We start from the raw sequence: 27865 nt of genomic DNA, 5'->3' as shown, positions 1-27865 counted from the left end.
AGCAGCTGTCTGATCCCAGGTTCTCTGTATGGCTAAAAGCACACAGGAGTGTCATGGGGCATGGAGAACAGCTGGGCATCAGAAGCTGCAAACCGCTTCCTTTGTCTCTGACCTCCAAGTGGTTACAGCAAAAATACTGAATGTGGGAGAGGCTTTGTCAGCACTGGTGTGGAGGGGCACCTTTTTGGACAAGGGTTTGTTTTCCTCATAACGTAAGAGCTGGTGCAGAAGACAGATGCTAAGGACGCTCGTTACCTTGCTGATGTGGAACTCCAGCCTCCTCATGTACCGCTCCACTGCTTTGATTTGCTGGAGGAAACAGAGAAGCAGAGGGTGAGGCACAACTGAATGCAGCAGTAGGACATCTCTACTAGCTCTGCTCATGTCTTTGGGTTCATGGGAGTCCAAGGAACTCCTTAAAACGTGCAGGGCTTCGGTGCCCACAAATCCAGAATTGACTGCCACACCTTATTATGATTAATCTGCTGCTGAAAACATAGAGCTCATTGGCATCTATATAACATATATTTTTTTTTCTTAAAAAAAAAAGGCTTTCTGGTGGGGTCTGCATAGGTTTTCCTTGACAAAAATTTCCTAGGTTGTTGTTGTTGTTAAGGAATGTGAGACTTTTTGGCTTGGAAAACTGTATTTTTTCAGTACTTTGAAAACCTGTATTAAAATTGATGAGGTTTTGCATTTCAAAATCAATTCTTTTTCTGAATAAACTGTTTTTGAAAGCAAAAACAAGCTTAGTATTTTGACTGAAAAAGCCAGATCGTTCAGGAAAGTTTTTTTGAAAGCTTTTCTTTTGTTTCACCCAAAATTTCCCAAGGGGAAGAATATTTTAAATTTTTCAACTTGTTATTCCCCAGCATTGGCAGGAGCAGGGATGAGAGATGACTGTGCAGGCCAGAGCTATCCCAAGGACAGCTACCAGAGAGCCCACCTCCAACTGAATTACTCCTCTGGGGCATTTGTCCTGCTCTTTGTGAATGTCCAGATTGTGAAGCATCGATGGGGTTGGCCTGACTAATAGATTTGGCTGAGAGAGGTCTCCCATGCCAGCTTCATGCATCGTACAACTATTAACCCTTGTTGCAAGAAGTGTCAAAGAGAGTAACGTACCTTATCTAAATCATACAGGACTCCCTGCAACAGAGAAGAGGAAATTGTGATTTATTTTGAAACGTAACAGCAACAGAGAACCACGAGAAAGTAATATAAGTGAAGAGAAATCAAAAACAAGATCTGGAAGGGACAAACAGCACACACGCAAATTTCCAGCTTCCCACTCCCAGCCCGTGCCTGCTCCAGTACCTCTGGAAGATTGTAGTGCATCTACCCAATAAAAAGCGTGACACGTACCAGGCGTGAGTTTCTTCTCATGTCTTTTAACTGAGCAGTCAACTTGTCCAGCTCTGTCTGGTGAACTTCCAGATACTCGCTGTAAACACAAACCAGAGAAGGGAGGCGTGAGCTCTGCGGCACGTAACGGAGCCGATTGCTGAGAGTCGTAAAAGGAAATCTCTGCAACAAATGGCTTTCCTCCCTGGGTGCGCTTTCAGACAAAAATGCATTTGCATTGATCTGTCCTAAAACCAGCTTCCTTGCTGCCTTTCAGAGAAAAAGTAGGAGCCAGTTATTTATCTTTGTATAAGAGCTCGGTGTTTTCCTGTCGCTGAACGACCACTTTCAACCAAGCTGTCTGCTGCTTGGTTTACGGGCTGGGGCCTTCCAATCACTGCTCTCCTGTCTGGCTGGTAAAAGCCCCATTATCACCTGGGACGTTATCTGAAGGGCGATACAAGCCTCTGATATGACTCAAGGAAATTTGGAGGAAAACAAAAACAAAAAAACATTTACTGTTGAAATCCCAGCCCTTGGGAGCTTTCCTATCAAACTTAGCGGAATTGGGATTCTTCCCCATTTCCCCTACAAGTATTTCCAATCAAAAGTCTTACAACGAAGACTCCAACAGGTGCACTCTTCTAGCCTATGATTAAGGATCTCTGCTCCTGTGAAATGTCATTCTAGGGTCTAAAATGTCACAGAGAGCTTCAGTCGGCAAGCACAATAAAGGCTCTTACTCCAGGCCATTCTTCAGGGCCCTGTAGACCTCTTCCATCCTTTTGGGCTGGGGCTCCTTGGGGGTGGTGCTGTTCTTGTGGCCCAAATTATGCATTTTCTTCACCTTCGCTTGGGGCTTCTTGAGCGCAGAGGAATTTTCAATAAAAGAGTTACACCTGCAAAGCGAACATTAAAGAGGGGGGAAATCCCTATAAATCATAATGATCTCGAAGAAGCGTAGCTTAAAGAAATCTTCCTGATATTATCTCTGCTAGCAGAAGGGATTCTGCTTACGTGCCTGCCAGTTAAAGGGCTGTGTTTGTTTACAGGCTGAGAGGTCCGAGCAGCCTGGGACTTGCTGTCAGCTTTTGATGTGCCAGTTGCCTTTCTGAGATATGAATGCCGGCTTAAGTCCCAGGCTCATCAGCCCTTTCTCTGTCTCATCCCATGCCTGTCCTGCCTCACGTCACCATAAAGAGGCTAAAAGCAAAGAGGAGCCCAGATAATATCAGGCATAAAGCCTGGGGGCGCCTAAGGAAGACTGGGGGGTGGTTAAGCATGTGCCTGGAGGGCAGCATCACGCTGCTGATGTTGAGCACGGACTGTGGATAGAGGAGAGTTGTGCTGCATGTAGGTGCCTCCTTGGGCACTTTTCTCTAGATCAGCATCCAACAACCATCACTGACCTGAGCCGGTGATGTGGAGGTGCACAAGGTGAAGCTAATTATAAAGTAGCCTCTCGGGCTTCTTCCTGGCTTGGGAAATGCCTGTCTCAAAGCCTGCAGTCCTGCCTAGCCAAAAGACAACGCAAGGAAGGGTTCTGCCCCCAAGCTCTGCTCCGCTCCCAGCAGGATGCTGAGGCAGCCCCGCGAAGGAAGGGGACTTGCTTTGAATTCACAGGGAAAAATGACTTTTAGGTAGCGGCGGTCTGAAGCTGGGGGCGGTGGGAAGCGTATCGTGCTTCCGTGCACTTTACGTGTGAAAAGATCGCTGTATAAATTAGGGAATTAAAATTGTTCTCTGAAATGTTCTCACAACTCTGAGGCATGTGAGGAAGCCCTGCATTAAGGGTGGAGGGGAAGTATTCGGTAGTTAAGACTCAGGATAACAGCTTGATTATACACGCAATGTAGAGAGATATCTTAACCTAGAATACTTTTTTTCTGCAAGTTGGAGAGAAGTCAGTCCTCTCTCACCTCTTTTTCACCTTTCAAACCCCAGGGCCCCTTTAGCACCTGACTCAGAAGTTCCTCTTAAAGAGCACGGTACTTGCCTGGAGCGTCTCTCTTGAAGCCCGCTGAAGCCAGCAAAGGACTGGCTCCTGATAATCCCATTAGGACCTCCTGGAGAGAATGAATGTGATCCTATTGACATGATTTCTGGGAGCCGGGAGGATATTCCTGAAAAACAACAGAAGGAACATCAGGGACAGAGGCTGGCAAGAGGCGCACGGTAAGGCAGGACTGCCCAGCATCCCAGGGGGTGACCCAGCCCCACGAGGGGCTGTCAGACACGGCTCGAACATGACTCCCTGCTCCAGTCTATGGAGATCCATCGCCCTGTTTTCAGAATAAACCACAGGAGTGCCTACAAGGATGTCTAATTTTATTGGAAAACAGCAGAGATGGTGAGGGTTTTACATGTTCTGTGTTTCATGCTTTCAAGGGGGCCTTGGCAACACGAGAGGAAGCTCTTGGTGTGTGTGTGCGCTCATTTCAAGTGCCCAGCTCGGCATCTGCACTGAGCCTCAGTTTAGGGATCAGCAAACTAAGGAGAAGGAGGCAGAGGTCCTCTACCCCGCTGGACCCACCACCTCCGTCCTTCCCAGGGCGCTAATGCTGTCGTGCTGTGATACGTATGGAGAAACTAGGCCAGCTTAAAAATAACTGAAAAAAAAAAAAGAAAGAAAAAAAAAAAAGTTTTTTTCCCATCTATTTTAAAAGGCATCCCTGGCATGTCCTGTACCCCCTGTTCATTCCACCTCCAACAGCTGTGGATGAGGTTGGGGCTGAGACAGGACTGCGTAGCGGGGCCGGAGCAGCCTGCAGGCAGCAGAGCTGATGCTTTGTGAAACTGCAGCCTGCAGGGGCTGAGCGGGTGCTTTTAAAGCAGCCTCACGTTTAAAGCAGTCCCCACAAATGAAGAACAATCCAGAGCTGAGTGCCCAAAAGGGAGCCAATCATGAGGACCACGGATCTGCAGCCTGAGCCTCCACAACCAGATTTATTTATCGAAGATAAGGAGCAGAGCTACGTGGTGCCTCCATGGCAAACACTCACTGGAAAAAGCAAATATGTGGGGAAATGTTGTGCACAGTCCAGTTGTGTTTAGTTTGTAATGCTAGGCTGGACAAACACTCTCTGAGGTGGTGTTAGGCATCGTGGCAAGCTACTTCTCTCTGGAGAGGACTGCATTGCCCAAGAAGAGCTGCTTTGTCAGGAATATTTCTGTAAGAGCTCTGCCAAAAATATTTCTTCCAGCTCCAGAATTGTCAACGCCATTAGCAATGCGAAGTTCTCCCTGTTACACAACCCAAATGGCATCAATCTCCCAGCTTCGGGAAGTGAGAACTGGCTCGGTCCCCGTGTGACTGGGCAACTCTCACAGATATGACCTTGGCTTTGTGATACGTGTATTTAAGCTGAATTTTCTCCTTTGCTGTGACCAGTAGGCAGCTGTGATCTGCCTGGGTAGTCCTGGAAAGCTCTCCTTGTCCCTGGTCAGCATGGGGAAGAACAGCCACTGAGATCTCTCTTTTGCTGGCTGCGCCAACCAAAACCTTCTTGAATGATCCCCAGGCACGTTTGGGGGATTAGCGCAGGCAAGAGGCTATTCCAGTAAGCAGCCTGGATGTGGCTGGACTCTGTTTTGGGAGACCTTTACAGCTGGAGGCCGTTCCAACGCGGCTGGCCCCGCTCCTGGAGCACAGAGGCAGGCGTGACGGGTTTACCCCGCTGGCACTCTTGGGAGATTCAGCCCAATCATCAGCTGTTCCTCGGGAAATAATGGCAGCAAGAGCAAACCTGAAGCCGGGTGCTAGTCCTGACCACGCTGGCTATAAAAACACAGTTACTTCGGATTCAAAACTCATATAAAAATGCTAGCATCCTCCTCACAGTGAATATCTTTTGTGTTAACATGAATGAAGGGCAAAGGTCTGAACAAAACCTTTGAGCGTTTGCGTGCACGCTGGTAGTGTTAGGTTTTCTTTTGCTTTGGGAAAGCTTAAAAATATAATAATCTCAGAAAAGGAATTTACTGATTTATTTATTTCACTTATTTTGCCGAAGTGCTCAGGAGGCTTTCCAACGCTTTAGTAGTGAAGCCTTTCCGCACAGTACCGAAAGGAAGTGTGGATGAAGTGCAATTGAAATGCAAACTGGAGACCTGCCTGGAGCTACTTGTGCTTTGTTTTTGCATAAAATGTTCAGAAGTCAGAGCCCAGATTGGCTTATGCTCTCGCTCTATAAATATATGTTATGTATAATCTTGGCGATTAATGTATGTTGGATTTCTGTACAGAAGAAAGCTGTGATAAAAGGAAGTAACGAAGTCAGAAGTGATGAAATCTCACAGTTGGGTTCAATTCCTTTTCAGTTCATCAGGTTAGAGGTTGCCTCCACCGTACAAACACAATCTGTTCTTAAGATTTAAACTTACATTGCCGACATCTCAGACATTTCCAGCTGACCTCACACTGCTGCACTGACCCTCTTTAGCAGCAGCAGCCTCTTAGCCCAGATTCGCATGGGCACCATGTCCGTGGATTATTTATGATACCGACATCTAGCAAATATGCTTTGGGTGATGAGTATTTGTCACGTTGTTGGAAAACGCTTTGTTGAGGGGGATTTATTTTCCTGCCTGTTAAACCATTCATAGGCATTTGTGCTGGCAGCAATAGTTCGACTAAACAAACCTACCTCTGAATTTAATAATAGGGCTGTTTGCTGATTATATGCATATATGTAGTCACTAGGGAAATTTCAGTAAGGCTCATCCCACAAGGACTTACTCAGATCTGTTGCTGAACTGACCAGTGTCCCTACAGATGCACACCCCTAAGGGGATTTTGGGGATGCTCCAACCAAGTGACTAAGTATCTCAGTCCATCTTCAGTAGTTATCTGATATAATCCTACCATCTTCTAGATACAACATGCATTTTTCTCTCAATATTAAAGCATACTGTACATCTCAAATGGTATTAAAAGCTTTTGAGATCTGAGACTTCTGCCTCAGCAGTGAACCCAACAGGTACACTTACATTTTAAAATCTATGTAGTTGATGAACCACTGATATTTCATTTTTTAAAAATCACCAGTCTGCTTACTAGCTAATATAAACATGCGCTGTGTATAAGCACAATTAGTGTAATTAGTATTGCCCGTGCTAAGTGTGTGGCAGCTGAATGATTAGCCCATCAGCAGTGTCAAGGGATAAGGTGAAATTGTATCAGTATTTTTCTCTGCCCGACTCACTGACAGTGTGCAGCAGGGAATGGCAGATAATTGATGATGTGTCTGTCCCCGGGGAAATAAAAGCCCCATCTCTCAGTCGGAACAGCTGAGCCTGAGCTAATGAGAGGAGAAGGGACTGCAGAGCCCATCACTTCCACAGGACTGCCCCTTTTAGTCACCCTCTGAATGGACTTGCACCTCCAGTAATGCCAAAATATCTGATAAACAGTGTGAACTTCCAACTAAGAGAGGCGAAATTCAGTGAGAATCATGTTTGCTAAATCTAGACTGACTTTTGTTTGGACCCTTTTTGCTTGCTTTTTCCCCACGACTGACCTAGAGACCACCATATGATGAGGGAAGTTGTTTTTACTTCACATGTGCCAGCAACCATAGCAATAAAAACATGAGTGGTGGTGGTGCCCATGATTGCTCCTGCTCTCTCCTTGTAGCATCCACAGTTTTGGCTCTGGGCCTAGGGTTTGCTGTAGAGTGTTAGGGAGCTGCAGATGAGGGTTAGGTGCTCAGAGGCTTCTGCGATGCTTTTGGATTATGTATAATCCTTGATTAAATGGGAATGTAAGAGTGGATTCAAGGGCTGAAGAGATCCTTGATAATCCTTTGTTCCTATCTGATTTTTTTTTGTGCGGCACACATTTCAAGGCCCACTTTGAATCTAAGAAGATGCAATCCCCATAGTGAGATGTTTTGTCTGCCGTTCCCTGTGCTGATCTGCAGTCTGCGCACTGGTGATAATTGCTTAGGGTAAGCTAAGATGAGGGGGTCCACTAAACCTTTCTCAGCAGAAGCCAATTGAATCAGTTTTGCATGCTAGGAACCTCTCTTGTCTGAAAACCTGGCAATGGGGTATGTCTAACAAATGAACTGGAAACTTGTTGAATAACGAAAGGAAAGAATATGTTCACCTCTCCTCTCTGTCAAGGATTATGTTCTGACAATCAGACTAGCTGGCCAGTTTACAAAGGTGAAAACACTTTATTGCAATAAAATCCCATTTAGAAGTGAGCACCTCCGAAAGAATAAATCCATCAAGGGAAGAAACCGATTATACCCTAGAAGTCATGTCCTCTCAGTGAGCCAATTCTTTCTGCTTTGCATGAATAAACCCAAAGAGCACAATTCAGTTCTAAACTCAGTCTCGGTGCAATTCTAAGTTCATTCAGCGTGCACTCAGCTGGTGCCGCTTGCATTTGTAGCCTAAAATCTATTCTTTTTTAATATCAATTTTCCAACCTCTTCCTTCGGAGTTTGTTGAATTACCTTGGCAATATGAGGCCAGCATGGCCAGTAGCCCAAACAGCCACCTGGAACTTATGGTTTCCATGCTCCCTAGACTCCTAGAAGGCATAGAGGTATGCATCTTGGATGACGATTTAGACATTCTTGTGGATGATTTTTTAATATAAAAAGTTGAGAGTAATAGATGGGTAAGAGCACTCAAAAGCATTAAAAAAGCTTTCACAAGAAAATTAACTCTCTCACAAGTGTTTTAACATTTTTAGGATGAACACTGCTGTGCATTGGTGCATAGGCTCCTAATTCCTGGTGTATCAGGATCATTTCAGTGGGATGGGTTCTCCTGGAAGCATCCATAGAAGGGTGTCTTCTGTTGATCATTGGGCTACAGCAATTACAACTTTGATGGCACTTTTTATGTTCCCAGCAACTGGGCTGCTACTTCTTGTGCAGGGTAGCATTTGCCAGAGTTGTGCAGACATCTGAGCTCCATCTGAAGAACTATTCTGGGTTGCCAGAACAAAATCATGTGCATTCGTTCCATCAAAGTCCAAGACTATGAGATATTCCTAAATAGCAGCATATGGCTACACTGACAAGCACACTTCCCAAGCCTACATCAGCCGGTGAAAGGCCAGCAGATCTGCGAGATTCAAACATTAATTATAGCACACAGAGAAAGAGCCACGTGGGCTTATCAGCATGGCTGCAGAGAGCAGTACTGCACGGAGAAGGAGCTATAGCCGAGATGGCTCCTTCTCCTTCCAGCAGGAGATTTGGGACTACCTGGGTCATGCTTGGGTGGGCATCAAAGTGGTTGATAGCCTCTTATTCTTGCCCCAGCAAAAGCAGGCAAGCTTCTGCCCCACCTCGTGCAGCAGCAGCTCTTAGTTTAAACCAGCACAGCCCGAGGTGGGTCTCCTGCCCCCCATGGACATCCAAGCTTCGCCTCTTGCGTCGTTGACTCACCAGCGGGATCTCTCCAAAGGCGTGTGCTCACTTCTTGCCAACAGCTTTGTTTGCAGTGGTATGTTCTTACATTAGATGTATTTTAATACCTTCGGTTTGGGTGGATTCAGTTTTTATAACACTCAAAGAACTGCTTGTGTGTCCTTCCTAGCCCTGCTTAAGTCGTAGCTGAGAGATCTGCTTGATCATGCAGAAAATCCTACGAGCAAGCACAAGGCGCCATTACCTATTTCTAATAAACACGAATGTTAGCTTTGGTTTTTTTGGGTTTAGCTTTTGGTTTTTAGCTTTTGTTTCAAATAATATATTTTACAAAACTTGATACTAATAGCAAGACTTGTACTTATTTTTTCATTTCCATAAGAACATTTTTTATGCTGTATGTAAGGATATTTTCAACTGAAATGCCGCAGTATTTGCTAGCTCATCACTAGACACCCTGAGTAGAAACACAAGTTGTCTACCATCTGGAATAGCTCGTGCTGTTTGTTTTGCTCCTCCCACCCAAACTGGATGAAGTGCATAAACCAAAAGCAGTAATAATCGTAATAAGAAGAAAACTAACAATCCAGGTCACCGGCACAATGGCAAAGGAATCTGTGCCTGCATATACATGGGGAGCTCGTGCTTGGTATTCTTATTGCAATGTAACTCCATAAATTCAGTACACATCAGTCTTTTACACCAGTACAGTGCCAAATTCAACGTGGGGACTTTTAACTTGCTTTTTTATTATTACAGGAAAATCCTGTCTTTGGCTCTAACTCTCATGGCCTCGCTAGCATGCAAATAATGACTGATGGTGGTGGAGGCAAAAGCAGCGCGCTGTCTTGTTCCATTAGGAGCCTGTTCATAGCTGCTCCCTCTCCAGAGCTCCTGGCACGTGGAGTCACGAGCTGCCCTTTCCTCTGCTTAACCCCCACTCTGAGAAACACCTACAGCACTGTTCCTTAACCTTGGTTTAGCACACACTGAAAACATAAGGAGAGGGAAATGCAAACGAGCTATTTCACTGTAATAAACCCAAGGAAAATAAGTTTGAGACTAAATGGCTCCCACACATGACAGATGGGTTCACAGTGGCTGACCTCATTTTTTCAGTTCCAACATTTGTTTTGCACAGGCAGCTGGAGCAACTGTGAGCACGAAATACACCCAGGGCCGCCCTTAATGCCATTCTCTTACGGCAGTCTGAGTACAGAGCAATCATATTCAATTGGTATTAGTGTAGATCAGCGAAACTCGCTTTGTAATAGCATATAAGAGTGTAACTGAGAGATCAGAGTCTGGCTGTCTGATTAGATCTCATGTTCATTCATTTTAAGCTAACCCTGGTGTGCAAAATGATCTTTGATTAGAAGTCAACTCCAATTCTACTCATCATTGATTATTGTTTTTGTCAATTAAAGAATTAATTAAAAGCAAAGCCCCCCACCATTCAACTGCCAGAAAATAACATAAAGAAAAGCTTTTTCCGAAAACCAGCTGAGAATGAGCATCTTGTGCTTGAAATCCACTTTTCACTGCATTTGCAACAGTGGTTCGGTGCGAGTGACCCGTGCCTGTAGTGAATCATACTAGCCGTCATTTCGGCAGTGCAGTGTGGGGTACATCTGCAAGGCTTTGGGTTACGGTGTTATCTATCCATGTATCAGGAGATAAACTAAAAGGGGCAATCTTGTGAGAAGTAGTAAAACCAGGAGGATGCAAAACGGGCTGCAGGGATTACTTCGTCTAGCAGCAACCTGGCTACTTCACCACCTCTTCCACCCTAAGCAGAGAGCCACTGCACAGTTGACCGTATGTATCGGATGGAATTGCAGTTTCTCAGCAGAGATCACAAGTGATAAATCTGCCCTGCACTGCTGCCATCATTAACAGTAGGAGTTAGTGAGTTAGCAGCCCTAGGTGACTGTGAGTGATGCTGTCCTTTACAGGTCTAACATTTGGGTGAGCCCATGAGTAAGGTCTGAAAGCAACCGGGCGAAGCCAGCCCTGATGTAAATACATGCAACTCCAGTGGGAGTCTTTGGCCAAAATACATGATGACACCAAGCAGTGTCCCAAAGTTATATGTCAAGTGTAAGCAGTGGAGTGGACTGGCTTCCTCAGACCCTGTAAGCAGTGAACATAAAAACCTTCCCACTGTCAGGAGAGAAAAGCAATGACCCAGCCGTGTTTAGGATAAAAGCATCCTTAAGAGTGCTGCTTTCTTTTATCGCTTTGCACCAGTACTTCTTCTGTTTACAACCCTCATTTTGTGCAGACAGCAGCAGCACAGGCAAGGACAGCAAGCTGAGGCCACCTCTGTGCATGTGCAAGAAAGTAAATGCATCAAGTTCTGCGTAGGACAGTCTAGGAATCCAGTGGGCTGCTCTAGAGATTATTAGTTTTGCTCCAGCCAGGACAGGCAAACCATTGTCATACTCAGTATCCACTCCAGGTACGCTCTAATATAAGCACGAGTGAGATAAATTAAACAAGTGAGACAGGATTTTCGCCCCTGAAAGTAAAACATCACTGTTGTCAAATCCTTTCAGGCGCTAATGAGATACAAACACTTTGCTGCTCCTCTTTAAATACATGGGATTAGGAAGACTTAAAATGCTTTGGACGTTTACATGCTAGTTCTGATTCAAGGAGTGTTTTAATGGCACACTGCCCATTAATATATTGTTGAAGATGTCCCCCTCTGTGTTTTAGGGCAGAACATTGTCCTTAAAGCCGGACATTCTTGTCCCAGGTATGAGTACTGCAGCAATATATTTCTTTAATATTTTGAACTCTTCGCAAGTGTGTCCATTTCAAAAGCACTGCCGAAAAGTCCCGTGCTACTTCATTTATACTTGGCTGTGGCGTACGGCTGAAGCTCTCTTTTAGTGCACCCGGCAGTTGAACACTGTCCATACACAATCAAGAGAGGCTGTGTGCTCTGATGTAACTCTTGCTTCTTGGCTTCAGCTCATCTGCATTTACAACTCGAACCTTACGTTAGACAAGAGCTGTCATATATAACTTTGATTTTTTTTTATTTAAAGTTGTGGCAGAGGTTATTGTTCTTCTGACTGCAATGTTTTGAACTTTAAAAGCTCTAAAAGGTATAGGAGACAACAGCACTTATCTAATAGCACCCAATAGCCTCAAATTCCCCCAAACCACCACCATATTCTCTAGCTGGCAACGTCAAAGGAGCTGTGAAAAGCAGATGAGAAAGATCTGATGTAGGAAAAAGTGCTAAGGGGAGCTTGTGCAAGGTAAAGGTTCCCTGTTGGGAAAGCTTATGTTAAAGACGCTGGTACTGGAGAAGGAATCTGCCAACCAACTGGACAACCAATGGGTCTGTTCAGCAGGAATGGAAATGGACTGCAGGAAGGCAGAGGAAGCCCAGCTCCATGTCACCGTGCATCTGTGGCACGTTTAGCCCACCACAAGGAGCTGGAGAGCTTTATAGACATGCCTGCATTTACAGGAATTATTTGAAGAAGATATTGACAATTTAATGGAAAAGTGATCTCCTTGCTGCCAGGGTCCTGAAAGCACATTTAATTTCTGTTCTGGAGGACAGGGCAGTGCAATGCCTTGGGTACAGGCTGGTCCGTGCCTGGTGCCATTAGTGCTGGAGAACAATGCCGAACAGACGTAGTTTACTGCTACTGATGTAGCCAATATAAACCTGATGAGACTCTTAAGTGTACTCCAAATAGAGCTAGTCAAGTTAAATCGGTAAATTTAATCTGTAGTGAACATTAAAAAAGAGAAATCTTGAGTTTCAAATGCCACATACTCCAGCCATGCTATAAGATTAGTTACCATTTAAGACTTCTTAGATACAGAGACGTTAAAGATAAACCAAGGCTAGATGAAACAGATCTGACAGCATTTATTATTGCTGAACTACAAGGTAATTATTTCGTGTAGCTTTTCATTGCATAAATTAAGGCTGCACGGATCTCAGAACAGGCCTGTTTTTTCCCTATTTTGCCATTTAAAGAAGAAACCCACTGGGGCCATTGAGGGCTAATGAAAATGTTATAGGAAAAGCACTGCACTTTGTCCTTCTCTGTCCTCCTACTCTTTCCTCATTTCATCCCTCGATGGAGTTTCTGCATTTTCCAATTCACATAACAGTAATAATGGGCTGTCATTCTGGGCACAGGAAAATGAGGATACAATGATTTTTCTCCCATCTCTTGTTTCCTCTGAGGGAAAACTCTGTTGTCCTTTTTCCAATGGAAGCAATCATCTTTCTTAGCTGGTGCCAGGATGCTGGCCATGCCAGAGGGAAGCCCATGTTTCCTTCACAAAATACACGCTTTGCAAGGCACTCTGCTCTGCAGAGATGGCAGCCTTCGCCTTCACCACACCTTCCTCATCTGCTGTGAGGGTGGATGCTGCAGCACGGGCAGGAGCGGTGCACCACCATTGTCCAGCAAGGGTCTGCTTTTTCTCCATGCTTCCCTGGCTCTACCCTTAAAAAGACGCCAGGGAGCTTCTGCTTGAAGCTCAGGGCTTGGAAATGAAATATATGGCATGCACTACAAGTCCTGCTCCTGCGTGCATGGAAACCAGGCTGCATTTGAAACAAGGCTGGGGAGAGGAAGGCAGCATCACGCCCAGATTGCAAAGACAGCGAAGCCCTGGTATATGCAGGCAAAATTTTAAGCTGCTTATCCTGCAGCCTCGGCAACAGCTGAAGTCTTACCATTTTTAATATGGACTCGGTTTGGTTTTGTGTAGCACAGATGACTTAGTGAGCATTTCCAGCTCTTGGTTTTATTAATCTAAACATCTAATAAGCCAAGGAGTCACCTCTGTTTACTTTGGCAGATGTCTATTCTTATTAAAAAGACCAGGTGTATATCTAAATAGACGTGGTCTGCAAGCGTTACACTGAATTCAGGAACACGTCTCACGCATCAAAGAGCACCTCACAGCCAACTGCTTCCTAGCCCATGATCAGCTCTGTGCAAAAACCCGAGTCCTTCTTTGAGCTAACAAATGGTACGTTGCAGACATACTGAACGAGACGAGGAGAGGGCACTCATTCATGCAGGACTTGACACGTTATGCACTTAATTGAGCAGCAGCAGTGTTTTCAACAGCACCATCACCTACAAACATGCCTGTACATTTGGGGAAGCGCAAAGGGTGGCTGTTTGTACCATAATCCAATGATGCTCAAAGTGATGAGCAGAGAAGGAGGTGTCCCTGTACCCTGGAAGATTCCCTGGCCAAAGGCTGCTTGCTGGAACGTTATTGCACAAAGGTGTAACACATGCTCTCCTTCTTGTTTTAAAACCAAATGTTCTTAATTTAAATACTTAAATTGAGGATGTCAAGTTACTTGGTTACAGGAAAGGTGTTTTCCCTCTTGCATACAGTTAGAAAATGCCCACCAGACTACCACATTTTTCCCCTGTTTTACTTGAGTCTTCTAGCAGGTGTGCAATAAATTTGACAAAGGGGAGAGACGCCTCACTGAGGGACAGACCAAGTGGTTTTGGCTGCTCACCTGTCGAAGTATGAGCCTTCCACGGGCATTTGCACGTGCTTATTTGCCTATCTCCAACAGATTTCATTGCAAATGGGTTCCTTCCTTGGGTCAGCTTGAGCAGAAGGGTTTAAGTAGGAATAAATAGGGTTGGTCTAGCCTGACCTTTTGTGGACATGAATACACACAGACATGAAAACACATAGAAAAGCTAAAACCAGAACCTCAGTGATGACTGGATAGATTTTCTCTGCTGCAGCTCCTCAAGCTTTTTTTGAGTTGATGGATGGCTTGAGGTTTTCCCATCAGTGATATTTTTAGGACAAGATCAAGTCTGACAAATCTCTGGGTGCTGCAGCTAAGTATATATGTATATTTTTTGAATCGCAAAACAGGAGTGCCTTGGAGAAGCGATTATTTGAAATCGATCTGGTGCTGCTGAAGGTCTATCAGCAGGCTGCCTGGCCTGGGGAGATCTAGCAGCAGTGGCTAACGGGGCTGCTTGAGTGCTGGTGGAGCAGTAAGGAGGTGTCTGGCTCTGCCAGGCAAGGTCAGCTCTCTTGAGGCGTCAGGGCCCATAGTGCTCCCGATGCTTTGAAAGGGCTGGCAGATTAAATGTATTATTGTGGCTACTTCACGGGCTGCGCTGGTTCCAGGGAACTGTCAGCTTCGATTTGTGCCTCCCACTGAAGAGAAGAAAGATGCTAAGATACTTCTGCACTAATCCATCATTTCTTTTGTGCTGGTTGGGGGGTAAAAATTAGAGGGTACCCTTGTGACATAAAAACACAGCAGAAAAAGGCAGCTTTAAAGAGAAAAAAAAAAAAAACAACAGATAGTTCCTGTGTCACGCTCAAAGGACTTGCTTCTTACAAAGGCCACCGGGTGCAGAACTTGCATACAAAGACTAAGGTGAGGTCTGTGCTTGTGGCTGCCAAAAAGCAACTGCAGAGTGCCAGGGGACCTGCTCTTCTCTGCACCTTGCAGTGAGCGGGGCAGCACATCCCGGGACCTGCTTTTTGATCACGGCTGGGCTACAGCCTGGTCCTGGGTGCCTGGGCCATGTCAGGAAGGGGGGGGGTGGGGCGCTTTTTGTTCCCAACAGCAGCAGCCCCAGCAGCAAAGACACTTAAAAGCTACAGCTGGAGAGCCCAAACTCTCAGGGAACTGAATGCAACCCCCTGGACACAGCCCTGGGCTGTGATATAAGTGTGGCAGTAAGATGGGAGCAGCACCAGGCACTGCGAGGAGCAAGCACACAAAGCCCCTGCTTGGACCCCACTGCTCCCCGGGGTGCAGCCAGCCCTCCCTCGGGCCACAGCCTGTGCAAAAGGAGCTGGTGAGTTCTCTTGCTCATCATTTCCAAAATCTCTTACCGAAAAAACACTTGAACAAGCCAACACACCCCCTTGGAAAAGCAGCAAGCAATGGAAGTTGAAAGGGCAAAACCAGCGACCTCTGAGCTCCTGCGAGGTGGGAAGATAATCAGATTTCTTAGCATTGTGTTAATAGAGCCATCCAGGAACCACATAGCCTGAAAGCGATGTGACAGGCCCCCATCTGAGACTAATTCAGGTCCTGGTCCTCTCTGACAAGCAGTGTGTGTGTGCAGGCACTGCTCTCCTCCCCACTTTGCCCTCCTCCCCACCTTCCTCGTCTCCCTGCAGCCGAAGCTCTGTGCTGCAGGCATGAACCGCCCACCTCCCCTTAGCTCCGCTGCGGGAAAATACCCCAGCGAGTGGGTTGTCCACGAGCTGCTTGTCCCTGCCACACATATAGAAAGGGAAAAAAAAAATAGAAAAGCCGGAGCAGCCATCCCTTTTTTGGCAAAAGCAACCGCTGCCTTCCGCCTTCGCTCCCACTCCTTCCCAGCGGGGGAGCAGGGCAGCCTCCCCCTGGCACCTTTCCCCGGGGCGGGTGCTGCCGGGGGGTTACCTTCCTCCTCGCTGGGGTTTAAAAGCATCACGGAGCAGAAGGCAGCTCCGGGTGGCTCTGGGGGCGTGCTTTGTGCAGCTGGTACCCCCAGCGCCTTCTCTGTGATAAAATGAAATAAGGTTGAATGGAGTGGTCAAGGGCCTTGAGACTGCAAGGAAGTAGAGCAGCCTGGTCACTGAAGGATGCTGGGGATCCCCCCTGCACAAATCAGACCTCTCCCATAACGCATTCCCAAACATTTGAGAAATATTAATTCTATTAAAACCCCCAAGATGTAACCGTGCTGTTATTTTAGAGAGGAGTGCAGAGACACAGAAAAGCTAATTGCTCCGTTCCTTGAGCAGGAACCTGGAAATAAACGCAACCTGTTGCTCCTTAGAAAGAAAACCAACACACACAAGCAAACAAAACACCCGCACCCTCCCGAGGAAGCACTGCTGGATGTCAGCATTTAAACCAGCATCGGGTTATGGATGTGGGATTTTTAAAGTCCACAACACTGTGCTTGCCTGCACCAACAGGCAGCACAGACACCATCTTAAGAGACTGTCCTAGGATTTAGTTGCCGGCCAAGAAAATGCTGAATTTATGGGAGAAAAGATGCGCTTGGTGCCTTCAGATGGCTCACGCTGCCTGATACCTGCCCTCCCGTACTTACTGAAGCCTTGGGGCTGGCGTGGAGCAATCTGCCATGCGTGCCCGGTAGGGTTACAAAGCAGGGCTGCTCGCTCGTCCCAGCGGACGCCGCTCTCCAAAAAACCAGCTCACGTCGCGGGGACCAGCGCAGGGAATATCCCACAGGAGGCTGGGCAGCGAGCACAGGAACCTCTCCAGGAAAGACACCTTCCTCTCGCCCCTTCTTCCTCGAGCCCCCCGTTTGGGTCTGCTCCCTCTTTTTTTTTGTTTATTCTGGAGGAGAGCGACGCTTGCGAAACCTAATTAGCCACGGGGGGATATGAAGATAACGTTCCTGCACGGGAGCCTTCCTTGCCCGGGGCTCCAGCTGCGTGACAGCAGCTGAAACACGGTAATAATTAGGAGGCGCGGGGCAGAGCGCGCGGCCGGATTAATCAGCGAACGCAGAAATCGGGCTGGAAACGCACCGAGCTCGTAGCAGAGGGGTGTGCGAAAGGGCGCGGAGGCAGGGTGGCCACACACACAAACCCCAGCACACGCACAGCTTCCAGAAGGGTTTTTTTGAAACTTTGAATGAGGGACAGCAAACCAGCGATAGGAAGACCTGGCGTGGGATTAGGACGACCTTTGGCAGCCAGGGCACTCAGAGGTAAACCGAAGAGCAATGCCAGCGTGCAAGATGTTTGCATCAGTCCTTGGGAACGAGCCAGGGACCGAACGGAGAACTTAAAGAGGGTCTGAGCTCGCCTCAAACCGGCAATACCATAAAAGCTCACTGGAAACAGAAAGACGGGACCCAGGGAAACGTTGAGCCTCGGGGAGAGGCGGTGGGAAGACGGCTAAGCACTTCCACGGAAACATTAAACAGCTCCCCCAGGCAGCTTCCCCAACCCCTTCACCAACACCCCCCAGCCGAGATTTTCCCGTTCCCAGCCCCAAAGCGCACACGACGGAGCCAGCAGAAGCCCGACCTCCCTCCTCCAAATCCCGACGCCTCTCTCCTGGCAGCAGGGCTCAGCTGAACCACCTCGGGGGCCGGCAGCTCCGCACCCCTCCCTCCCCCCGGTGCCCCCCGGTGCCCCCCGGTACCTGCTGCTGTCGGCGGGGCTGCCGCGGCTCACAGCCCGCCCCGGGACATCGCTCGCCCACCGCCGCAGCCCCGGGCTCCGCGGCCGCAGCGCCGCCCCATCCCCGGCGATAATAAAATAATATTCAAAAATTTAAATTTTTTTTTTTTTTTTAAGAGGATGGGGAGCAGCCTCTCCCCGCTCGCACTGCCCCGCCGCTCTGGCAGCCAGCGCAGCCGCTGCCGGCTTTTCCTTGCGGAGCTGCGGGAGGAGGAGGAGGAGGAGGAGGAGGAGGAGGAGGAGGAGGAAGGGGAGGCGGAGGCGCTGCGCGGCCGTGGCCCGCCCCCGCGGGCGGTGCGGGGTCCCGCGGGCGCCCCCCGGCTCGTCCCGGTGCCGCTGCCTTTGGCTTTGCAGTTTTTTTGGGGGGGACAATCAGCTCCCTGTGGACCCGGGCCATGTATTTTTGGCTTTTCCTGGCTTCATTATTATTATCATTAATTCATTATTATTAATTTTTATTATTAATTTACTATTATCAATTTATTATCATTTCTATTATCGATTTATTATTATTACTATTACTATTATTATTAATTTTTTCGGTCGGTTTGAGCAAGAGGAGAGGGGCAGGGAGAGGCTGCCCCAGGTCTCTGCCCCCATCCATAGGATGCTCGCTGGCCCCTCCGCTGCCTTCAGTAACCTGTACGCAAGCAGACCCTACACCAGGGTACACTGAGGGCTGCAAACAGCAGTGAAAGGTGAATATAGAGAATCGCAGGATCATTAATGTTGGAAAAGACCTCCAAGATCATCTGGTCCAACCATCACCCTACCACCAAAGTCATCCACTAAACCAGGTCCAAGAGGAAGGAGCACACCAACAGATGGGACTAAAATTTCTTCCTCCGAGCCCTCCCTCCTGCACCACATTGAGAAAGAAAAAAAGGCAGAAATGCTGCATTTTCCCAGAGACTGTAGGGAAAAGGAAATTTTCTTCAATTTCAGTCTTCCATCCAAAATACACAGTTCTAGTTACTATAAACACATCTCTCTGTAGAGGTAAGGATCCTGAACATATTTATTGCTGGCCTTAGGACTTTGCCCTTTCCCTTCCGCAGCTCTTTTTTTTCTTTTTTTTTTGTATGAGGCTTTACTCCAGACATCACCCAACAGAAGTATCAAACACCCATAGCTTATTTTTTTTTACTATTTTTGTATATGTTTATGTGGGTTTTTATATATGTTTATATATATATATATTTTATGTGCGATCTGCTGTCCCTCTTCCAACACTTCAAGCTGCTGCAGAGTCCTTCAACAAGCTCTCCCTTGTGTCTCTGAAACAACTGAAAGTGCTTCTTTTGGGAACCCCTGGCAAGGCTGTGGGTTTGGTAAATCGACACAGTTTGGGAGGTGGCGCTACTGGTACTCTCCCTGTACGCCCCTGTCTTTCCCCATTTGGGTCAGATTCGCCCTTTCAAATGTAAATGTTGTCGACGGAGCACACAGACCTGCCACACACAGGATGATACTGTACAGAGAAGTTTGTGAAATGACAACAAAGAGTTTGGGTTTCACAAAGCATTGTTCTTGGAGGGGAAAAAAAAAAAAAAAAAAAAAAAGCTCACTGAATAAAAAATCCGAGCTGCCAATTCCAGCTGACCTATAATCTTAAGTAATTTTCAGCAGTAATAATGAACATGTGGTATTTATATTGTATGCTGAACATAAACAGCACCCTGTAGCCCTCAGAAGCAGAAATGAGAGAAAACCACTCCAGATTCAGCAAAAGCATAAAAATCATAAATGGGTGCTCTTCGCAGGGGCGTGCGGACCTCTGGGACCTGCAGGCTCTTCCCAAAGCTTCTGAGCTCGGCAGTGGTCCTGGGGGTGACATTTCCAGAGGCACAGAGGTGCTGTTGTAGGTTTCTGGGTACATTTTTAGGGTCATCTGTGGTGTGCCTCTGCCTGAACCAGCTCTGCTCCTGCTTCGCGTGTTTCTCACGCGACGTGAGCAGGGGGGGCAAGGCAGAGAAGTTGCTTTCTGGAAAAAGGCAGCTGCACGCTTCGGGCTGTGGAATGTCAGGGGAAGAGGAGAGGGAATATTTGTGGCAATGCTGAAAGCTATAAATGTCTCATCATGCATACTTAATATGCTTTTGAGTCCATTTCAGCCTTTCAGGGGGTGGCAGCTCTCACTGTGGAAGTCTGGTTAATTTGTTAAAGGTTTCCAGTGCCGTCTGCTAATTGCAGCATCTTACTGCAACCTTGAGCCTCCTACAGTGGTTCCTGGCAATTACCCTGTGTGCCCCATGTTGCAAATTCCCTCTGGCCCTGTCAGTCGTATCGGAAGATAAGAAGGTTTTTGGAACCTAAGGTTGCAGACGCAAACGCCTCCTTCATTTGCAGCCTCCTCTTTCAAGGAAATGTTCTCAATCCTATGCAAATACATGTACTGCGGATGTATGAGCTGTTTCTCTTGGTTTCTCAATAGAGTTTTGCATAGCAAACACGGAAATCTTATTCACTCCTCTCTTCACCCTCACCCCTACATATGCATTCCCACTTCCCTGCTCCCAGGGCTCTGGCTTGTCAAAGCTGCTAGGAGGCTGAGGAGGTTTAAGGATGCTCTAGATAAAATCTTTGCCCCACATAGCCCTTCTGAACATGCATTCATCCTGACACACACGCTTTTGAAAGGATCGGGTCAGTCATCCCACGTGTGTCTTGTTTTGCTAATTCGGTGGAAAATGCCAGAGAGCTCTGCCTCCCTCCATCGTTAGGCAGGAACCGAAGCTGCCATTGTGTCGTGGCTCTGATCATGCTACTGCTCCTATAAATTATTCACCGGGTTGCAGTGTAATCTGCTGTTGTGTTAAAAACAGGTCAGCATGGATGTCCCCAGCGCAATTTCTAAGTGACAACAGCAAAGCTGATTCTGACTTTGTCTCCAGAAAACACGGTGACCTCTCCAAAACAGCAACTGTCAGTTGTCGTGTACTTTATCCTCCGCCAGCTCCCATGCACCTTTACAAGCACCAGTTCCCAGCGATGTCAGCCCACGTTATACTTGAGAGATCTAAGCCTGAGTTCTTAAATTACCTGCTGGGCTTTACGGGAGCACTTTGCTTTCTATTAGTCTTTGCTCCCAGGCCAAAGAGCAAATCAGGATTTCCAAGGAAGAGATTAGGGCATACCTAAATGCTGTGCTCCTCCCAGACACCTGGAAGGCTTCTTGCAAGGTCTGAGCAGGATTTTCTGGCTGATACACATCACAGAATCACAGAATCACAGAATGGTTTGGGTTGGCAGGAACCTTAAAGCCCACCCAGTTCCAATCCCCCTGCGGTGTGCAGGGACACCTCCCACCAGACCAGGCTGCCCAAAGCCCCATCCAGCCTGGCCTTGGGCACCTCCAGGGATGGGGCATCCACAGCTTCTCTGGGCAGCCTGTGCCAGTGCCTCACCACCCTCTGAGTGAAGAGCTTCTTCCTTATAGCTAACCTAAACCTACTCTCTTTTAGTTTAAAGCCATTAGTCCTTGTCCTGACACAGAGTCCCTCCCCAGCTGTCCGGTGGGCCCCTGTAGGTACTGGCCCCATTATGTTACACACCACTCTGAGTGGGGAATGTAATGACAAATACTTCAGTTTTGCCATCATCCTGATTCAGCAGAACAGCAAGACCAAAGCAATGGCCTTCGGCTCCACTGCAGTCGTCCTCTAGAGAAACCTGGAAAGAAGGAGGTCTGCGGGAAAGTCCCTTACCCCCATAAAGTACTCAGAGGGAAGACCTTGTGAGGACCTTGGCGAGAGTGTGGGGCGTCGCTGCCCATTCCCTGGTGTGCCACAGGGACATATGCCTATTGTGCAGATACAAAGGCTCAGCCTAGTCCTGTGTGATTTCCGACACCTGAAAGCGGGGGCTGGTGGCAGCAGACCATGCAGGGGGCAATTTGCATGGACGCCTCTCATTAGCGTGTTCGGATCAGCAAACACGCTGGAGGAAGTTGCCACCAGACAGTGGCTTGGAGCTTTGGTTTTCTGATGCAGATTAGGCCCCCCTGGCCTTTAAGGCAGAGTATTTGTGCATGTTTTTTTCATGAGCAAAAAACTGGGCAATCTGTCATAAGCAACCTGGGCAAGGCTGACCCTACACCAGCCCACGATCACTTTTCCCAGCTCAACATCTTGTGTTGCCACAGCTCTCCTGCTCTCTGCACCTCGCCCTGCCCGTCCTGCTCCTTGGGTTGACTCCGTTCCTGTATTTCTACCTTCTCTGCCAGATGAGCCTGCTCAGTGATCTGACTTGTGCTCACCATCGCCCCGTAGCTAACTCTGCTTGCTCTCCTTCTAGAAGCTTTTGATACCCACTTGTTTTTCACCGCTTGCACCCTGTAACCACTGTGCAACCATTTCCCCCCTTCTACTTCCCATCACTGTGTTGCTGCCCCACCCTCAAGTTCCTCATTTTGCTTTCTTCTTCACGTCGCTTTTGCAAAACTTTCCACCTGCAGCTCTCAGGGCGATTTATGGGAAAGTCAGGTCACTCGAGCTGCTGTTCTGGAGTGGCTCAGGGACAGATTCAACCTCCCGGGGCCTCTGGCCAGGTGCTCGGCACCGCTGGATCTTTGGGAATGACTGCAGCGTGTGTAACACAGTGGGTGTACTACACAGGGCGCATTACCACAGGGTGGTCAGGGCACACTTGGAACGCCAAGGAAAAGCAAGATATGGGTGCAGAGGGTGAGGGCTAGGGACAGAAAAGGGAGTCTTCATCACACCCTGCTGCACTTGTGGTGGTCTGAGGCAGCTGCATCCACCAGCACCTGAAGGTAGCAAGTTCCCTTCAGAAGGCATGTTCACAAGCACACACCCTACCTGCCCTCACGTACGTTAACTTAGAGGATCAGGAGCCACTAATGTTACTATTTCTCCCCCCAGAACTCTTCCCCTTCAAAATCAGCCCCGGTGGGCTCCAGTCCCTTCCCAGAGCAGGTTTTTCGTGGTGAGGATCTCCTCGCAAGTGGGCTGGAGGGAGCAGCACGTTCCTGCTTCTTGGCCTGCTCAGCGACCGGGCCCAGCGGAGCTGCTCTCCCTGCCTGCGGTGGCACCTCTGTTACTGCAGCTCTGCCCTCCTGCCTGTCCCCTCCTTGGGTTCGAAACACATCCCTAGTTTCCTAATTAAGGTGTGAGAGGAACTGTTGGGACATTGTTTTGCTTTCCTGGACAGCTGGAAGTCAGCAATGCAACGCCGTGATCAAAGCCGTGGCGGCGATCAGAGACCTAAAGCAGCAGGTATGGTGCTGTATGAGGCTTTTTGGGAGTGCAAGCTGCCAGCTGTGCTGCTGGCATTGAGCTGGTTTGAAGTCGGGTGCAGGGACACCTCCCACCAGACCAGGCTGCCCAAAGCCCCATCCAGCCTGGCCTTGAGCACCTCCAGGGATGGGGCATCCACAGCTTCTCTGGGCAGCCTGTGCCAGTGCCTAACAAAGCATGGTTATAACATGGAGTGAGGCACTGTGGGACATGTTAGCACCACTGAAGGTATCCTTGGTCAGGACTATGGTCTGCCTTGCTGTGCCCTCCAGCAGCAGCACAGAGACAGCCTCTGCCTTCCTCCTGCTCAGCATGTCCCACGGGTCATGGCAAGAAGGCAAAGAAACAGCAGGGATGAAGAGCGTGATCTGGAGAAGATGATGGTCAGGTAGGAGAAAGATGCGAAGGCTGGGGTGGAGGGGAAGGAGCCAGACAATTGCGGAATCATGTGCCCTGTGGGAAGGCTACATTGGTGGCCATCTGGATTCCTGCCAGCTCCTCACATGACAGTTTTTGCAGCAGAAACCCAAGAAGAGTCCTCTGGGATAAGGCTCCGAGCAATTTCCATCCTCTGTAAAACCACAGTTGCCCTGAAATCTCTTCCAGACCGACGGCAGTATGGTGACTGCAGCGCAAGTCTCCATAACCCCACTGCCTCCGAGACACCCCCACGGCCCCCTTTTCCTCATCGGCGCATATTTCTGCAGCATAAATATAGCAGATACAAAACAAGTGCAGCGCACATGAAATGCCATTCGGGGGAGCGCGCTGAACACGCTGCCTGTGTCATGCAAGGAGCCCGAAGAGCATCTGCCAAATATTTGGGCTGAGATTCCAGAGCAGAGGGGGGTCTGCAGCGCTGACCGAGCCCTCAGGACAGCACGGTGTACGTCTTTTTTGGGGGGATGCAGGTTGCCTGCTGGTCCAGCCTGCCCTTCACGTGAGGGTGTTTAACCACGTGCAGGACTCGCTTCCTCCAGGGAAGGCGAAGGGCAGCTTCTCGTGCCACTGGGGCTGCGAGGAGAAATGAATTAAGAAGAAATCACAAATGATATGAGCTGTAAAGCAAAGAAATAGTGCTGCCTCGGGGGCGCGGCCTGGCGCTGCAGCGGAGGTTACGTGACACCAGCGAAACGAGGCCAGTTTTGGAGCATCTGACCCTGGGTACTATTTTCGGCGCAGTGATTTTTGGAAGCGATTAACGACAGCAGCTTGGCACTAATCAGTGGCTGGTGTTGCTGATTAAGCTAACTCTTCCTTGGCTCGTGGCCGGCATCAGGAATAGAAAGGGCAGGAAGCTCCACAGAGCGGCAGGAGAGGCAGAGCAGCTCAGGACCTTCTAAACTGCCCATTTTTCCATGTGAAAATAAATAGTAATAATTTTTAAAAAAGCTATAGCCATCCAGCTCCAGAGCAGTGCTCAGCAGTGCTGGCGGGCTCTGCTTCTCCTGTGGCTTCGTTTATCTTTGGCAATATTTTTATATGGATTCTTTCCGATGTTTCCTCCCCTCTGTTAATAAAAAAGAGCCTCACTTGTTAAATGTGTGAGCGCATTGCCAGTGTGGCACTCCTCGCGTATGTTTGCCGTGGGATCTCAGAGATGCTATCTAGCTTCAAATCTATCTACATCTCTAAATTCTTTCTGCGAGATGCCAGTGGGAAGGAAATGTGCCGGCACAGTGTGAGCAGTGCGCGTTATGGCCCGATCCACCAGTCCTGACGTAACCAAAGCTCCCCAAACCATCCCATTTATAAACAAGGCAGCTTCTCCAGATGCTACCACAGAAGTCAATGATTCCCTAGAGGAGGCGGGCTGCGCTCTCTCTGCTCTGTACATCGTCACCACTAAGAAACTGTGATGTTTGAGGCAGAAAAAAAATAATCTCATTTGCTCTGTGCTACCTCTGTTAGCACCATAACATTAGCTGGGTCCTCTCAGGTCTTTTTCTTTTTTCTCCTCAAGTGAGGACATCTAGTATGTGGGGTTCTGAAACTCTCAGGGAGCTCTCAATCTCATTCTACAGAGTCACAGCAAGCGTGCTAAAATAACTGCAGTGCCTTGTTGCTCACATCCACGCTCCCAGCAGAGCTATTCCACCGCCCCGAGCTAGCACAGGGTGAGAAGGATGCGAATAAAACTCCCTTTTCTCCATGGAGTCTGTGTGCTGAGCGATGCTGACATGATGAAATGGGAGGTGTTGCAAGAGCTCGTGTGCAATGCTGCGCACACCTCTGGCTTTTGGGGAAGTGTTGGGTTTGGCTTCCCAGGGCGGTCATTTCATCGAGGGTCCTGGGTCAAGGAGGGGGCTTGAGTATTTTCAGTGTCTTTCCTTCTCTGTGGGGTGGGTCATTATTAATTACATGTGGGCTCCCCCTCATTTTTTGTCTTTCCATCTTTTTACTGACTGTTTAAGCTCCAGGCATCATTTCCAAACTCTGGGTCCCCGAAATTTCCAATTTCCAGGCTCCTTGCATTTAAACCAGAGTGAACCAATGCCATCCCCCTTTCCTATCTGTAAGTTATGCAGCATTAAACCTGTTGTGCTGAGCATTTCCTAGCGGGTTTGCCTCACCTGTTACCCTGTTATCATTTCTCTGCTCTTAGATGGCAGGTCTGAGCTTTGGAAATGTTGCTTGAAATTCTGCAGGGCCTGACAACACCCCTACCATCGAGAAACCAGCCCACCGTCGGCCTTGTGGTGCCTCAGCGGCCTTGCCAAGCGTCTGGCTGCTCTGTCCTGCCCCTTTAATTCACGTCCTGGTGCTGTTTTCTCTCGTTTTTACTCACAGCCTTCAACCCTGCACTTCCTGAGCGGGTTGCTCTGTGTGTCGCGCCCCCGGCGCAGCAGCCACAAACCTTTGTTTTCAGCACACACACGGGCGGAAGGCTGCTTCGCCAGCAGCGAGCTGTGCCCTGCATCGTTAACGGGGTGGCGTTGTTTGTGCCATCAGCTTGCTCTGGGTACACATCGATTTTGTGACTTTAATAGGGGGACTGGATGACAAAACCGAACCGAACCGAACTGAACCAAACCAAACCAAACCAAACCAAACCAAACCAAACCAAACCAAACCACCACCACCAACAACAAAACAAACAAAAAAACCTTGTATTTCACAGAGCTTTGTAATTAAAGTATCTAAAAAATGTGAATAAAATTATGGAAAGGAAGGCAGTTTTTCTTCAAGCTTTGATGAGACACTGGTTTGGAAAGCCTAGAAGGTCGCCTGAGCACCACCGTCTGTGGCCTCTCTCTGGCTTGTAAGTACCTTCCTTTTTTTTTCTGAGGGCTGTTAAATGCTGCTTGTTTATTATTTGACCTGTTTTTTTCCCTTGCTGTTGTTATTAATAGTGATCCAGAAATATTGCCGACAAATGCAAACCAAACAAGTTGCCATCCAGACACAGAGAAAGGGGAAAAAAAAAAAAAAAAAAAGAAAAGATCAAAGACCTTTAATTAAAAAATAGGGAGACAACAAAGCAGAAAGTGCCTCTGATTTCAATTATTTTTTAATTTCAGGCCTGAAGGACTCAATCATCCCTGCTGCGACGCCCCGTTAAAAATAGGACTCCAGCTGCCCTGGGACAGCTGGAAGCAGGGCGGGCTGGTGTGGGGATGTCCGGGGTGGGGACGGGCATCCCACGCCACCTCCTCGCACCCGAAAAGCTCGAACCCGCCTGCACAGCTCTCTGCCTGCCCGAGGAGCAGCTGTGCGAAGCAGGTGAGTATAAACCGGAACAGGCGGAGCTGTGCCATGGTGCGTGGCCTCCTTTCGGCACTGCCCTCCAAGTGGGTCTGTCTGTGTTCCTGGAGAAACATGCTCAAACCTGAGTTTATAGGCCAAACGCCTCCTATTAAAATCTATCTAGTTCAAGCCAACACCGTTGCCTTGGTGATGAAGAGTGGGGACTTTTCCTTCCCCTGCGCCGCAGTGAGCGTGCCGCACGCCTTCTCCATCACCTGGCACGTGAGATGAGCTGAAAGGACAGGTAGTGGTGGAGGTGGGCTGCAGGACAAGGATCCCTGCTCTCACAGTGACCAGGGGAGCACCCAAGACTTCATCCTCATTTTTCCCTAACATCACCAGCTATGCTACAGTAAACCAGGAGGTGCACGTGGCTGTGAACAGTAGCTATATTTCATTTCATCTAAGCCTCAAAGCTGATCCCAAACCCTCACCTAAAACTCTTCTCTCTCCTGAAAAGGGAGGCAGGCTTCAGTGGGATGAGATGTGAGGAAAGGTAAGGGTGGAGCAGCTGCATAAAAATATCTGTAACAAACCACAGACTAATTTCTATCTGTCCTCTGCATTTCCAGGTTAAATACATTGATCGTTGCTAGCAAAATGTCTGGACCCATTGCTTGCAGTGCTGAGCTGAGAACTTGCAAACTGCATGGATGTCTCTGCACTGATCCATGAGCTCTGGCTGTGCCAAGCCCCCTGCCCTAGTCCCATGGTGTCATGCCTCCCATGCTCCCATGCTTGAATCAGCATGGTGATGAAGGCCATAAAAGATGTGAAATGTATCACTGCCTGTACTTTCAAGAGGCCAAAACATTTTTTTTCTCTGAACTTTTTCATAATACAGCTGTGAGCTGCTGCACAATGGCCAAGCTGCAGACAAGAGGTAGTTGTGCTCCACTGAACCTAAGCAGAGTTTTT

The 27865-nt window shown here is 48.1% G+C and overlaps 1 protein-coding gene across 6 annotated transcripts in view; it reads right to left on the bottom strand.

Annotated features, from left to right (window-relative positions):
• The window catches only part of RIPOR2 (RHO family interacting cell polarization regulator 2), a 61915-nt gene that overhangs the window by 29924 nt on the left and 4126 nt on the right, over nucleotides 1–27865 (bottom strand). For all 6 annotated transcript variants that reach the window (XM_048073484.2, XM_013181143.3, XM_066992710.1 and 3 more), the window contains exons 2-6: nucleotides 3341–3467; nucleotides 2088–2243; nucleotides 1366–1444; nucleotides 1126–1149; nucleotides 256–309 (exon numbers count right to left, since the gene is read on the bottom strand). In XM_048073484.2, coding sequence (XP_047929441.2) covers nucleotides 256–309; nucleotides 1126–1149; nucleotides 1366–1444; nucleotides 2088–2243; nucleotides 3341–3467 — 440 coding nt within the window. The remainder of the gene's footprint in view (nucleotides 1–255; nucleotides 310–1125; nucleotides 1150–1365; nucleotides 1445–2087; nucleotides 2244–3340; nucleotides 3468–27865) is intronic.

Source organism: Anser cygnoides, chromosome 2, assembly GCF_040182565.1.
Source record: "Anser cygnoides isolate HZ-2024a breed goose chromosome 2, Taihu_goose_T2T_genome, whole genome shotgun sequence".
NCBI lineage: Eukaryota > Metazoa > Chordata > Aves > Anseriformes > Anatidae > Anser > Anser cygnoides.
This window is presented reverse-complemented; position numbering and strand designations above follow the sequence as displayed.